A 15,509-nucleotide genomic window follows, 5' to 3' on the forward strand; every position below is an offset into this window, starting at 1 on the left:
ACAATCCTTACTCTGGATCTAGGATGTAACTAGATAATTTAAAAATATAATTCCAATCCCAAATACAGGAATTTGACAGATTTCAGGTTCACACATACTGTATCTAAGCAATTATACAAGATTCTCTTCTCTTATTTTTCCAGATATTGATCAAGACAAGGACATAAGTGACATAAACAAAGGTAAAGTTCAATTTCCACAAACAACAACAAAACATTTTTAAATTTAATTTATACATATAATAATGTCCCAATATTTATCAAGAACAAATTGTCCATTGCTCTTTTAGAGCTGAATTTGCCTGGTGGAGACATACTACAGGTGACAGCTCACATCATATGTAATGTTTCTTTATAGTTTTTACATTTACAAGAGGCCTCTGAGCTCATTACCGTCTTACCATTATACGTATCTGTTTTCTCCTTATGGTCTAGCTCCCGGGAATCCAAAGGAATGGCATTGTGGACACGTCACAGCTTTGGACATCTCCAGTACCCTATGTTTTGGATAGCAGCCTAGGTAAAGGAAGCATTACATTTATGACATTAACCATAACTCTGCCTTGTAAGGTGTTAATGTGGATGTTTACTCACAGGTTACATCGCTCATCTATCACACTATACTCTGCACGCACACTGAATACACTCACCACACTCCATTCTGTATATTTTATGTAAATTACATTTTTGCCTCCCATTATAATCTTTATCATATTGTGTATATTGCATTATATTTTGTTTGCACTGTATTTTGTATTTGCACTGTTTTCAGTATTGCATTTGCACTATTCTTTGCACTGTCCTGTCCTGTCCTGCACCCTGTCATGTGTCATCTGTAACAGCATATGCCTTAACCCTAGTCAAATTCCATTTGAACCATATACATGGCTAATGAACTGAATTTGAAATATTGAAATCTTCTCCTCTCACCATTATATCATTGATACATCCAATTTACACATTGACCTCTCATGAAGAGATGAATGCCAAAGGAATCATCCTTCGAGCATTTGACCAGTTCAGGCTGAAGACATGCATGGATTTCAAGCCCAGAGACTCTGAGGATTACTACATATCTGTTCAGAAGTTAGGAGGGTAAGTTATCCTTCAGTTAGCTGCAACACAAGTTTGGTTATTGCATTTCACAAGAAGGCAATTAATTACATGGTAACATAAATTACACTAAAATGCTCTTTGACGTCATTACAGGGATTTATTTGAATTAACACCAATAAACTCCTAGCAAACTTGGGTAACTTCACAATCTACTTTAAATGTTGAATTCTTTGACATAGTACAGATTGTAGGACACATAATTCCATGGTGATACTGTACAATATATTCAGATATTTGTCCAGATACAGGATGTCGACTAAATATCCAAGAAGAATGTTGTAGCATAGGTAGCTTACAGTCACCATACAGTAACAAATTAGCTTAAGTTAGCTATAACGATAGAACAGTGTTGCCCCTAGCAGCGGTCATTATTGCTTGTTGCCCCTAACATTGATCAGTCAGAAATAATTGACCAGTAGAATCAGAAAACAGTATTTCAGAGAGTCATGTAATAAATATAATTAGTCTTGACAGGTTTGCTTATGACTGTTCCCTTGCAGGTGTTACTCCTACATAGGGAAAGCTATCCGCAGAGGACAACCCCTCTCCATAGGACGGTATTGTGATGATCTATCCGTAGTGGAGCATGAGTTCATCCACGCTCTGGGCTTCTATCATGAGCAGTCCAGATACGACAGAGACGACCATGTCAAAATAATCTGGGAAAACATCAGAGCTGGTATGAGTTAGTCCTACACTGTTTGAGTAACAAAGTAAACTAAGGAAGTTGTGCCTTCTGATATGTAGGTGTTTCTTTGCTGATTTTATCAACACGTACTTCTACCGACAGGTAGAGAGAATAATTTTAAGAAACTATCTGCTAAAGTCTCCACCACACTGGGTACTCCATATGACTACTATTCAGTCATGCACTACGGACAAAACTACTTCAGCAATGGCAACGGATCCACCATCATCACCATCCGACCAGAGTTCCAGGATGTGATTGGTCAACGCTTGGAAATGAGCTCCAATGATGTGCTGAAGCTGAACAGACTGTACAATTGCAGTAAGCAGAGGATACAAAAACATTAATTCTCTACACTAAATAGCCTTTGTGAAATATACTATTTGAGCTGGAAAATCCAGATTTCCAGATGTTAAGATTTCACGAGGATCTTAAATTCTTAGTCGATGTGCTTCATATCACCTGCTTGTAGATGGGACTGTTGCATTCATGGAACATTGCAGTTTCTCGGACGGAATGTGTGGGATGGGCCGCTGCTCCAGAAGTGTGGAGGGAGGCTGGGAGAGAGTGACACGTGTGGCAGGGGGTCCTGACAGCGACCACACCAGCCTGGGTAGTAGCAGACCAGACGGTAAGATGGGAATGATAATGCTCAATGAAATATACTCAAAAGTACTGTACATCCACTGTTTGTTTGTTTACACAAAAAGTGCTCTACAACCTACTGACACAATAACATAGGCACTACCGGCAATTCTATCCTGTCATGTAAAGAGTATTATACTTTGTTGAGTAATATTATGAATGCATATTACTCATAAGCATAAATGTGGTAAAAATAAAAATACAAAAAAACTAGAAATGGTGCTCAGAGAGCAAGGAACCCCCCACCGAGTTTCATGAAAAGCAGTCTGGTACTTTTTGCGTAATCCTAGTCCAAAAAATGAATGGTGGTGAATGGCTGGCCGCGTTTGGGCAGCTTGTGGACCCACCCCATAATTCGGATTTGCTCCAAAATGTAAAGGTTCTAAAGTGGCCCATGCTACTGTACACCCATTCAACAGATTTGGAGAAAATCGGTGCAGTAGTTTTTGCACAATTTTGCTGACAGGCGGACAGAGGGACGAACACACGGCACAGAAAACAGTACCTCTCGTCCAGCGGTCACTGGGGCGGAGAATAACGTCTTCTCTTTTCTTTCAGGGCTCACCACACCTTCTCCACCACAGGGTACAGTCATCATCAAGCCCATTAATAGACACAGTCTGGTATATTTTCACATCTGCCTTATGAAGGCTAAGGTTTTTAGAGGTTGAACAACACAAATGTAATGCATGAGAGAGTTCATCACTGGTTAACAAAGTACACAGTCTCCACAGATATTTTGAAATATGTCAACCTTTTCTTCTCTGTGAGCAGGTTTCTTTGTGCACTCCAGCACAGCGTCGGGGCAGGAGGGGGACTCAGCCTGGCTGGAGAGCAGGAGGATGACTCCCGGCAGGACGTGCAGTGTCCAGTGTCTGCAGTTCTACTACTACCACAGTGGGGGAGACCAAGACCAGCTCAACATCTGGATCAGAGAGTTCCAGGATGAGAGGGACTCGAAGGGAAAGCTGCATCTCATAGGACAGATCACAGGTGATCTCTGGGTAGATCTCAGGGTATCTCTGGGTCACGTAGACGTCATCAACGATGCAGGAATGCCTTTCCACAGATGTAAAAATATTTCTAAACAAGGCAAAAATATATCCATCTGCGAGAGCTAAGGCCATTTATGCAACACTACATCACAATCGCTATAGCGCAGGGTTTGGGTAATTGTGTCATACCGCTAGTGTTGCCAGCTCCTCTGAGGGAAGTAGCTGTTGGTTCTCCCAAAAGTAGCTAGAAGTATCTACGTGACATAATCAACTAATTTGCATAATATGCAATTCTGAAAGAGGCAAAATGAATAGAAAAGGCTGACCGGGTAGTTTACAAACTAACTATTTAGTCCAGAGGCCAATACAGATTTTGGTACTACCTACTGTAAGGTGACCAAAGAATATTAGTATTTTTGTTTTCCTACATGTCTCTAGTTTATATTTTGGTAGGATAACCATGCCTATCTACTGTAGTAGCTTAATGCTGGATCAAAATACATTATCTCAGCACACCCACACCCCAGTATCTCACTTGCACTATAATAGGCACTAGCACTTTAACAAACCTTAGCTAGGTAGTTAACAAACCTTAGCTCCATCCATATATTAAAAACCTACTTCACAGAATTTCATTTCAAACCTTTATTTATACTCGTAAAGCACTGAGGTCTTCCTAATTTACAGTGTTGATGAGTTCACACGGAGACACAAATACGTATCAACAGAACAAAATGCAATGTAGAATAATCAATGTTTAATCCACTGGAATTAGGAGCAATGTGAACTACAATAACCAAAACATGCTAACAGAAGCCCTATATACAGTATGAGGAATGTAACAAACTGGACCAGCTGGTCAAAGCAGCAGTGGGAGGAGTTGAGGTTAGATATGATCATTAGATGAATGCAGAAAACTAAACAAATGCAGTTCATCATATCTAAAATTGTGTCATACCTAAAAATATCTCATGAGACATTCCTAAACCCAAAGGAATGAAACAGAGTCAATTAAGGTCACAACAGGCGATTACCAGATCAAGTAGAAGAGAGGCTGCTATCTGGTTTCTATCTTCAGAAGTGTTTGTTTGAAAGCGAACCCATAGATACAGTATCTCCAACAGGGGAGTTAAAATTATGCATTTTTATTGACACAGAAAGACAGATAGACAGGCAGGCAGGCGGACAGACAGGCAGACAGTGCTTTGATACTCTCACCTGTCCTCTGGATGAACTCTGAGCATTTACCCTCCCAATTTATCTTCTGTTCATTCACAGCACAGCTGTTTACACACATACTTTAAACAACAGCACAATTGGTCAATTCAGTTTAGGATAACCCAAAGGCACTCCACCTCTGGGCCACAAACTTGGGTGGTATAAATCCATCTTGGGTTGTATAAATATCAGTGAAAATATCAGTAGGCTATTGGCCACTGGACTAATTTACGTGTTCACAAACCTATTTTTTTGTAATTGGCGGCAGCCCTCGCTGTACTCGGCTTTCTGGAGCTCGGCTGTAACGTGAATCGCGGAATGGCATATGATGCTTTTGCAGAGCTTTGTCAACACAAGCATTCCCCAAATGACCAGAACTCATTAGATATGTCGCTGGTCACTTTGGACTAATCAAGTCGCCAAGGTGTCTGTAAAGTCGCCAGATATAGTAACAAAGTCGCCAAGTTGGCAACACTGTATACCACACACACGCTCAACCACCTGGAGGCGGGCAGGCAGCGAGCATTGAACAATCCCACAATGTCAACATCAAATGCTAGCTATGTATTCCCACCCCCAAAAAAACCTTTAGTGCTTCGATCTCCAGTTTAGCCATGCGACCTCGGCTCTTTCTATCTTCTCCGTCTTCGTCTCTCCCAGGTCCTCCAACTCCCCACTGGCAGCTTCATCATGTACCCCTGAACGCCACCAGCAGCTTCCAGGTGGATTTTGAAGTGTATAAAGGAGCAGGACCTTCTACAGGAGGGTTCTCCATCGATGACATCAACCTGTCAGAGACAGAGTGCCCACATTTTACCTGGCAGATCAAGGACTTTGAGAACCGTCTGACAACCAGCTCCTCCGGTGCCTTTCTGTTCAGCCCTCGGCTGTACTCCAGAGAAGGTTATGCCTATCAGATAGGATTGAGATTGTTGTCTAGGAGCTATTTTGGCATCTACATGCGTCTGGTGTCTGGTCAGTATGATGACCAGCTCCAGTGGCCTTGTCTTTGGAGGCAGGTGACCTTCCTGTCTCTGGACCAGAACCCCCAAATCCAGCTGCAGATGTCCAAGCAGTTCAGCTTCACCACAGACCCCTCTGTGACAGACTCTGATGGTGAGCTTCATGAGCAAATACGATGTCAGGATAGTAATATTACAGTCCAACAACAACACAACAGCTCTACTGTGCAACAGTTAGAACATATTTTAAGGAAATGGACAACATTTACAAAATATTACACTGTTCTATTGAGTCATTCAATTCTCTACTGTTGACAGGAAATTCTTTTTGGGACAACCCTCGTAAAGTAGGAAGAATCTACACTGACGAGAACAATGAGAAGTTCCTTGCCAACAGTCTGTATGGAAGAAGAAAATTCAGGGAGCTGCAAGACATGAAGACCAGTGACTTCCTGAAGGGAGGCGATGCCATCTTCCTCATCACGTTCCAAGGTTAGCCGGCAAAAGGCTTAGTACTCCACTGTAGCACTGAGGTAAATGGTAAATGGACTGCACTTATATAATGCTTTTATCCAAAGCGCTTTACAATGGTCTCTCATTCACCCATTTACACACACATTCACACACCAATGGCGGCAGCTGCCATGCAAGGTGCTAGCCTGCTCATTCGGAGCAATTTGGGGTTCAGTGTCTTGCCCAAGGACACTTCGACATGTGGACAGGAGGCGACGGGATTCGAACTGCCAACCCTACGATCATTGGACGACCCGCTCATGAGTCGTTCCTTTTTTCCTCCTCGACCGGCTGAGGTCTTTTCTTTACTGAGGTTCTTTAAGTGATGTGTTTGGTAACCTTAAGCATCTCAAACAAACTGAATGTTAGACAACCCTTAAACATAGCCACCATTGCTTTAAGAGGGAGGGAGTTGAATTGTGTCTATTGTCATCAGTGTCTTGAAGGTATCCACTCATGCAACATTTATGCAACTTATTTATTCTCCTCCCAGATATCTCCCCTCTCCTTAAGAAAAACTCTCTCCCATGCCCAACGTTGCCACCTGTGAGGTTCTCTCAGCTACGAGGGAACCGTGATGAGGGTCCATGTTCCACCAGGTATGACATAGAGTTCTTATATGAAGCTGTTTTTGAAAGTACCGTAAATCTTCTAATAGTGGCTGTGGCCTTTATTTACTGAGCTGCAGAGAGCCCCAGGCCTTTATTGGACGCAGGCCTTTATTTCTTAAAATTAAACTCTCATGGACATAATCCCTTAATTTGAGGACTTTTATTGCAAACATGTTGCACAAACCAAAAAATATGCCCTATGTCATCCAACAAAACAAATCAAAGAGGCCTACCGGTATGTAAACAGAAAGTGAAAGTTAAGTGGAAGTGGCTATGTTTGGGCGTTACGACCACCACTCCCGAGTGTGGGCGTTAAGACCACCTTATACTTCTAGCTCCAAGCTAACTTTCTTCTGCCCACCACCAGTATGGGGTTAGATCTGTTTCAATACTTGTCAATATACACCACATGTTTCACAAATGTTTTTTGGTGATTCACAAATACATTTGTGTGGTTCACAAATAAATTATTGTTTCATAAATGTTAATATCATGGTAGGTTCTCCAGTAACACCTGCAAATCTTAGTCTGAACAAGTCAACACACCATCCATTCCTCAACTGCACTCTGCAACCCTGGAGGACAACAGCACAGATGAGACCACAAGCATGGTGTTCCTCACTGTAAAATGCTTCTAACACCCTTAGAATGAGTGTAAATGTATCAGCTGAGAATTTAGGGGAAATTTTCTTTACAAGTCTAAAATTCATTGTGCATTCACAGTGCATTGACATCACATCAGCCATACTTGGGCTAGAAGGTGCCCATGTAAAGGTGAATTGAGCATCTAAGGTAGTTGTAGAAGATACATTTGACTCCCATTATTTATTTTAATTGTATTGGGAACCTATATGGTGTGATCAAAATGTCCTGTAGCCTACTTCATAAAAAAGGGCAATAAAAAAGACAAAAGGGAATCGAAAGTGTGACTGAAAATGTAAGGTCCCTTCCCTAAACTCTGGACTTCAATTAATCCCCTAACAAAATAAGAAAACGAAGCTGAGTGACGGAACCAAAACAAAACGCGCACACTGATTGGTCAGAGCTGCCTTGTAATCTGATTGGCTTGAGATGAGGCAGGGTACATTTTTTCTAAACGTTTCATAATTCGCTTTCTGGTTCGTGTCTCCCAGGTGCCAGTAAATACAAGCGCCCAGGTGCCAGTAAATACAAGCGGTGCAAGTAAATACAAGCGGGGCACATGTTTGTGAGTTTGAAATATATTTGTGAACCACAAAAATACATTTGTGAAACAAGAATTTATTTGTGAATCACACAAATGTATTTGTGAATCACATAAATATATTTGCAAACATTATGAAAAATAACTACCATAGGGTTGACGGTAGAGTTTGAAATATATTTGTGAACCACAAAAATACATTTGTGAAACAAGAATTTATTTGTGAATCACCAAAAAACATTTGTGAAACAAGAATTTATTTGTGAACCACACAAATGTATTTGTGAATCACCAAAAAACATTTGTACAACATGTGGTGTATATTGACAAGTATTGAAACAGATCTAACCCCATACACCAGCTAGCCGTGCTCTTTCCTTGTCAGCTAAGCGCAGTTCATCCTTCTGCTTTCTCCAGTATCTGATTCTCTTCGGGTCGATGCCAAAGTGCTTTGCAGCTTGCTCTCCTGAATGTTCTGCAGCATACTGCAAAGCTCTCTCTTTAAATTTCACGTCAAACTTTCTTCTGGTCGGCGCCATGTTTGTTACCACCTCGAACAATGTGCCTAGCAACCAAAACTACCATAAAGCCCAGAGCTTTTTTCCCTTTTGACCTGGCCTGTATAGGGAGCCGGCCTGTATTTGTCTGTGTTGACCGTGCCCCCGGCCATTATAAGAGACCCAGCCTATAATTGAATACAGGCCACTATTAGAGGATTTATGGTAATATCATTTGCCACTACAGGTGTGTTTTTATGCCTCTACCTGGCCGGAGGCATTATGGTTTCAGGTTGTCTGTCCGTCCGTCCGTCCGATGTTTGTTAATGCAATATCTCGTGAACACATTGATGTAATTTCTTCCCCTTTGGTAGAAATGTTCACTGGCACTGAAGGATGAACTGCTTAGATCGTGGGGGTCAAAGGTCAAAGTTCAAGGTCACTATGACCTCACAAAATGTGTCTTTGGCCTGCTGAACACAATATCTCAAGAAAGGCTTAACGGAATTTGTTCATATTTGGGTAAAATGTTGAGTTGGACTCAAGGATTAACTGTTTACATTGTGGAGGTCAAAGGTCAAGGGTTACTGACCTCAAAAAATATGATTTTGGGCTGCTGAACACGATATCTCAAGAACGGCTTGACAGAATTTGTACATATTTGGCCAAAATGTCCAATTGGACTTAATTAGATTAATTGGATTAGATTTTGGTATTCAAATGTCAAAGGTCAAGGTCACTGTGACAAATTTTACAAAAGGCACTTTTGAACGGTAACGATAATGCTAATGCTAGCTAACGCTAATGTTAACACTAGCTAGCTAATGCTAGAGTTAGCATCAGTTAGCTAGCATTAGCATTAGGTTAGGTTAGCAGTTCCTTAGGGTTAGGGTTAGTTAGGTTAACTGCAACTTGCATTGTTGGGTGTAGGCATTTAGCCGCTACACATTTTTTCTAGTTTTTCTTTCCTTCTTGGAGGCAAAACCTAATATTGGTCATCTTGTAAACATTTCTCTTTCCTTCATTGTAGATTCATTACCACCACTCTGGCTCCTCCAACAACCACCACTCATCCCCCTCTAACAACCACCACGCTGCCCCCTCCCACAACAACTGATGAAGATAAGAGGTACTGACAACGTCCAGATTATTACCAGCCACTAGTTTTGCACATAAATAGATGAACTCTCAGCTGTTTACACACATACTTTAAACAACAGCACAATTGGTCAATTTAGTTTAGGGGCTCTAGAGACACAGGGTTTGGAGTGGGGGATGTGGGGAGAGAGCCCGCAATGTACCAAACTGCCCCGCCGGCTCTGACCCAAGGCAAGCACCAGAGAGCCGCCCACACATGGCCGCCCATTCACCTCCATTCATTTGGACTTGTTTAATCATGGCGAAGATCAACTGCTTTGAATTAGCTAGTCATGCTGGTAACACTTTATAATAAGTTCACACTATAAAGCATTTATGAAATACTTAATTCATCATTTTTTAATCATTATTCATTTATTATTCCACATTAGTAAGAAATGTACTAACACATTTATAAAGCTTTTATTGTTCATTAATAAGCTAATGTAAAATGTGTTTATTCACTGTTTTTTCATGCTTTATAAACAATGTATTTAGCATTTGTAAACTACATATATCAATTACAAACAAGTTTTTCATGAGATGTTAATGGTTCATCAGGTTGTTTATAATGTGGAAGTTAATGATTGACAAACTATTTATGAGTGCTTGACGCATGCATTTATCCATGTAATGAATTAGACATGCACAAATTGTTAGTAAGTGGGTTAATCGATGATTTTTAAGAAGATATTATAGAAGAAGATTTATAAACACTTTATAATGCTGTAATACATGATGAGTTCAAGTAGTTATAAAACATTTACTAGGCCGTTGGTAAAGTATTATGTTGGAGTTGATCTAAAGTGTATGCTTTACACAGCATTTATTGATGAGATATTAAGGCTGGCAATGCAATTGCGATCGATTTCAACTAGTCTTCAGTATTTTTTTTATTTATTGCACAGGGGTGGTTTTGAACCCTGGTGTACTGCAGTGCAAACACCTGTCTAAACCATTAGGCCACCAAAAACAGTGACGCAACTTGACTTTCTTTAGTGCCTTTATACAATCTAACTGGTTGCGCAATATCGGAATCAGGCTTGAATTTTGGATTTAGACCATGGGCACACATTACTTAAACCAGACATTTTAATCAGTAGCCCAGTGCATAGCATTTTGATATCTTAATGTAACATATTAAAATTCATGAAACCAACGTCTGTTTACTAGGGAGTTTCCTAGGCGCATGTGGAGAAAAAAGTACATTTTGCATTTTTGTGCCTGGTGACGCACCAAAGATAGTAAATGTCCGGTTGTCACTCCCTCCCTCCCTTTGTCGGGTTGTTGACTTGCAGTTCTATGTTGCTACCACAAGAGGCACTGTTTTTTTTGTGCATGGCTGTAAGCCAGCGCACCTGTTCACAGTTAGAATGAGGAGTCCATGTATAGCTTCATAGGAGAGATAACGTGTTGGTGTACTTACTTGAGACTGATGGTAGGTAGCCTGTGTGTTGTTGTTGTAGGCTAGTAGTTATATTACTATAGTTGTTATTGTGTGTTAACAAATGTCCCTTCGGGATGACATTGCTACTATCTGATAGTCCACCCGAAAGGACCCCTTACGGTCAAAATAAGTTCCAGGTAGGAATCGAACTGTTTAGATCTAAGATACCATTACCCTACAAAGGCACTATATAGAGGGGAAGAATAGGCTTCAGCACCTGCGAAGTTGAGCGCAGTGACATTTGCATGTGCAAATTGGTTTGTCGAAGCATGGCTATCACCCCAACTCATTATCTTTGAAATTGCATTCATTACAAGGGGTAAATACATGTTTTGTAGGCCCTAGTGTAGGTTTGTAGGCCATAGTGTAGGCCTCCGACTTTTTTTTCTTTCTTTTTTCTTCACATGCGCCTAGAAAGCTCCCTAGTATACAGACGTTGGTTTCATTAATTTGAATATGTTACATTAAGATATTAAAATGATATGCACAGGGCTACTGATTTAAATGTCTGATTTAAGTAACGCATGTCAATGGTCAAAATCCAAAATTCAAGACTGCTTCCGATATTGCGCAACCAGATGGATTGTATAAAGGCACTAAAGAAAGTGAATTTGCATCACTGTTTTTGGTGGCCTAATGGTCTCGACAGGTGTTTGCACTGCAGTAGACCAGGGATCAAAACCACCCATGTGCAATAAAAAAAAACACTGCAGACTAGTTTAAATCAATCGCAATTGTATTGCCAGCCTTAATATCTCATTAGTAAATGCTGTGTAAAGCATAGATAGTTTACACTTTAAATCAACTCCCACATATTACTTTACCAACGACCTAGTAAATGCTTTATAACTACTTGAATTCATCACGAATTACAGCATTATTAAGTGTTTATAAAGCATCTATTAACCCACTTACTAACCATGTGTGCATGTCTAATTCATTTCATGAATAAATGCATGCATAAAGTACTTATAAGTAGTTTGTCAATCATTAAATTCCACGTTATAAACAACCTGATGAACCATTAACAACTCATGAAAAACGGGTTTGTAATTGATATTATACGTAATTTACAAATGATAAATGCATTGTTTATGAAGTAGGAAAAAACAGTGAATAAACACATTTTACATTAGCTTATTAATGAAGAATAAAACCTTCATGAATGTGTTAATACATGTCTTTATAATGTGTAATAATGAATGAAAAACGCTTTGTCAATGATGGATTAAGTATTAATAAATGCTTTATAGTGTGCACTTATTATAAAGTGTAAATGTTATGCTCATAGCTAGCTACTGCTGTTGGTTCTGTTGTATCTAGCTAGCTTGGTAGCTCAGAGAGCAGAGCCAAAGAGCACCCGTTCAGCTGACCCCAGCTGTGTCAAACCCAGCTGCTCATGAACTGGCTACTCATAAACTGCAATGGTGATCCACCACCAGTGTATTTTTGATGTTGCCTCTAAGTATGGGCGCTCTAAACCTACTTTTGGTAATCTCGTTAACATTCCTCTATCCATCATTGTAGATTCACTACCACCACTCTGGCTCCTCCAACAACCACCACTCATCCCACTCTAACAACCACCACGCTGCCCCCTCCAACAACAACTGATGAAGTTAACAGATACTGACAACCTCCAGATTATTGCCAGCCACTAGTTTTGCACATAAATAGACAAACTGAGAAACTCTTGGAAGGAAGCTCCGTAGTAGATAGTTTACACTTTAAATCAACTCCCACATAATACTTTACCAACGGCCTAGTAAATGCCTTATAACTACTTGAATTCATCACGAATTACAGCATTATTAAGTGTTTATAAAGCATCTATTAACCCACTTACTAGCTGTGTGCATGTCTAATTCATTTCATGCGTAAATGCATGCATAAGGTACTTATAGTTTGTCAATCATTAATTTCCACGTTATAAACAACCTGATGAACCATTAACAACTCATGAAAAACGTGTTTAATTGATATGATACATAATTTACAAATGGTAAATGCATTGTTTATGAAGTAGGAAAAAACTGTGAATAAACACATTTAATATTAACTTATTAAAACCTTTATAAATGTATGAATACATGTCTTTATAATGTGTAATAATGAATGAATAACGCTTTATGAATGATGAATTAAGTATTAATAAATGCTTTATAGTGTGCACTTATTATAAAGTGTAAACGTTATGCTCATAGCTAGCTACTGCTGTTGGTTCTGTCGTATCTAGCTAGCTAGGTAGCTCAGAGAGCAGAGCCAAAGAGCACCCGTTCAGCTGACCCCAGCTGTGTCAAACACAGCTGCTCATAAACTGCAATGGTGATGCACCACCAGTATATGTTGGATGTCGCCTCTAAGTATGGGGACCCTAAACCTACTTTTGGTAATCTCGTTAACATTCCTCTATCCTTCATTGTAGATTCACTACCACCACTCTGGCTCCTCCAACAACCACCACTCATCCTCCTCTAACAACTACCAAGCTGCCCCCTACAACAACAACTGATGAAGATAACGGGTACTGACAACCTCCAGATTATTGCCAGCCACTAGTTTTGCACATAAATAGACAAACTCTGAGAAACTCTTGGAAGGAATCTCCCTAGTATACAGACATTGGTTTCATTAATTAGTGTGAATGCTGCAAGCATTCACACTATTGTTATCCAGTTCTTTATTTTTTTTTTTTTTTTTTTTACTTCTTCTTCCGTACGTTTTTTGGCTCTCTGTAGCTCCTTCATACTTTGAGCCACTTAAACCATTCAAGTATCAAAATGTTCAGCTTGTTAAGGACATGCGCGGAATACTTTCAGATTTTTTATACCTTTTATACTTTTTAAAATATTCAACTTTTTCAACAATTTTTTTGAATGGAAGTCTATGGGGGAGTTTTGAAACCTTCTTCAGCCTTCAACTCCTTCATACTTTGAGCTACAGAAACCATTCAACTATCAAAATGTTCAGCTTGTTAAGGTCTTTATGGGATATCTTTCAGATTTTTAATATATTTTATACTTTTCAAAATATTCCGCTTTTCTCAAACAAAATTTACAATGGAAGTCTATGGCAGACCCTGAAACCCCTTGTCAGCTTTGAAACCTATCTCCTCCTTCATTTTTTGTGCTAGAAACCTCCTTCAAAGTTTAAAATGTTCAGGACCTTTAGCTGAGTAAAGGATCTATTCAGATTTTTGAAATTCCTTGTAGTTTTTATGTAATTTAAGTTTGTTTTGGACCTTTTTTAACATTGAAATGGATGTGTGGAATGTTCAGTATTTAGAGTGTGGCAGCCTGTGTTTTGAAAACATCTACACGTTTTGTAAACTGCTGTCGCTCCTACAGTTTTAACAGCTCATACACATATTCTACATTAAAACGTTCACACAACTGTGCTGATTCGTACAATGTAAGTATCTACGCCGTGTGACTTATAGTTTTCTCTTCATGACAATTTGTTCGGCAACTGCGCTCTCCATTGAAACGTATGGGCCCACACTCTGACTTTTGAGCTGCTGATTTTGCATTTTAACCCTTTTTCTAACTCGTTGCCATGCCTACAGTTTTTAAGCTACACGGACAATTATTACATACAAATGTTCAGCAAGTTCTCAGGATTCCTACGGTGTCAATATCTAGGCTGTGACCTTCATACTTTTTGAGAGAGAGCTGTCTGAAGCCGGCATGCCTTTCCATTGAAATGAATGAGAGGATGCTCAGTGTCAGTTGAGATTTGAATTTGGGGACACGCGCAGGCTCTCTGTACTGGCACCCTTTTATGACTACTGTGGTAGCATTCATATTCCTTCATTCCATCCATCCATCCTTCCTTCCTTCCTTCCTTCCTTCCTTCCTTCCTTCCTTCCTTCCTTCCTTCCTTCCTTCCTTCCTTCCTTCCCTCCCTCCCTCCCTCCTGCCTTCCTTCCCTCCTTCCTTCCTTCCTTCCTTCCTTCCTACCTTCCTTATATTCAAAGAAATATTCAGAATGACACTTTTTCAGGCTGTAAACTCATATTAATACCTTTTCTACTCTTTCAGCTATTGCACTCAATAAAACTATGAGTTATGATGAGTGGTTAAATACATTTTCAGTGTAGTACTACAGTAGCTGTACTTATAACAAACACACTGCTTCTCACTGCACCTGCTTCTCACTTCAACTCCTATACAAAACCTCCACAGCTACTGTTCGGCCACGGAGTGGGCTATAGACACACGGTCTCCAATGAGGGGTGCATGGGGATGGCCTGGCGGTCACTGACCTGCTCCTGACTTGCTCTGACCCGAGGGGATGGAGTCTCGCCATCACGCCATTATCTACGCCACGGTCCCCACATCTCAGCCCCTGAGTTGGCTAAAGACACAGTTTTCACAGTTGCGTGCATGTGGGTTGCCTGGAGAATGTGGGTGGCCCAGAGAGCAGTACACTGTCCTCGACCGGCTCTGACCCAAGGGGGCGGAGTCTTGCCACCACGCCACTACCATGCCTCGGAACT

The 15,509-nt window shown here is 40.3% G+C and overlaps 1 protein-coding gene across 1 annotated transcript; it reads left to right on the forward strand.

Moving 5' to 3' along the window:
* Nucleotides 1-978: 978 nt before the first annotated feature.
* LOC311314345 (meprin A subunit beta-like) lies at nt 979-13,523 on the forward strand (the record flags this gene model as incomplete). The annotated part of the gene is made up of 11 exons (XM_084444682.1): nt 979-1,094; nt 1,616-1,794; nt 1,906-2,124; nt 2,276-2,434; nt 3,223-3,441; nt 5,322-5,777; nt 5,942-6,115; nt 7,881-7,929; nt 9,458-9,556; nt 12,539-12,629; nt 13,437-13,523. The coding sequence occupies 11 exons, from the start codon at nt 979-981 to the stop codon at nt 13,521-13,523; spliced, it is 1,848 nt and encodes a 615-aa protein (XP_084300808.1).
* Nucleotides 13,524-15,509: the final 1,986 nt, after the last annotated feature.

This window comes from Borostomias antarcticus (assembly GCF_949987555.1).
Source record: "Borostomias antarcticus genome assembly, chromosome: 10".
In the NCBI taxonomy this organism is placed as follows: Eukaryota; Metazoa; Chordata; class Actinopteri; order Stomiiformes; family Stomiidae; genus Borostomias; species Borostomias antarcticus.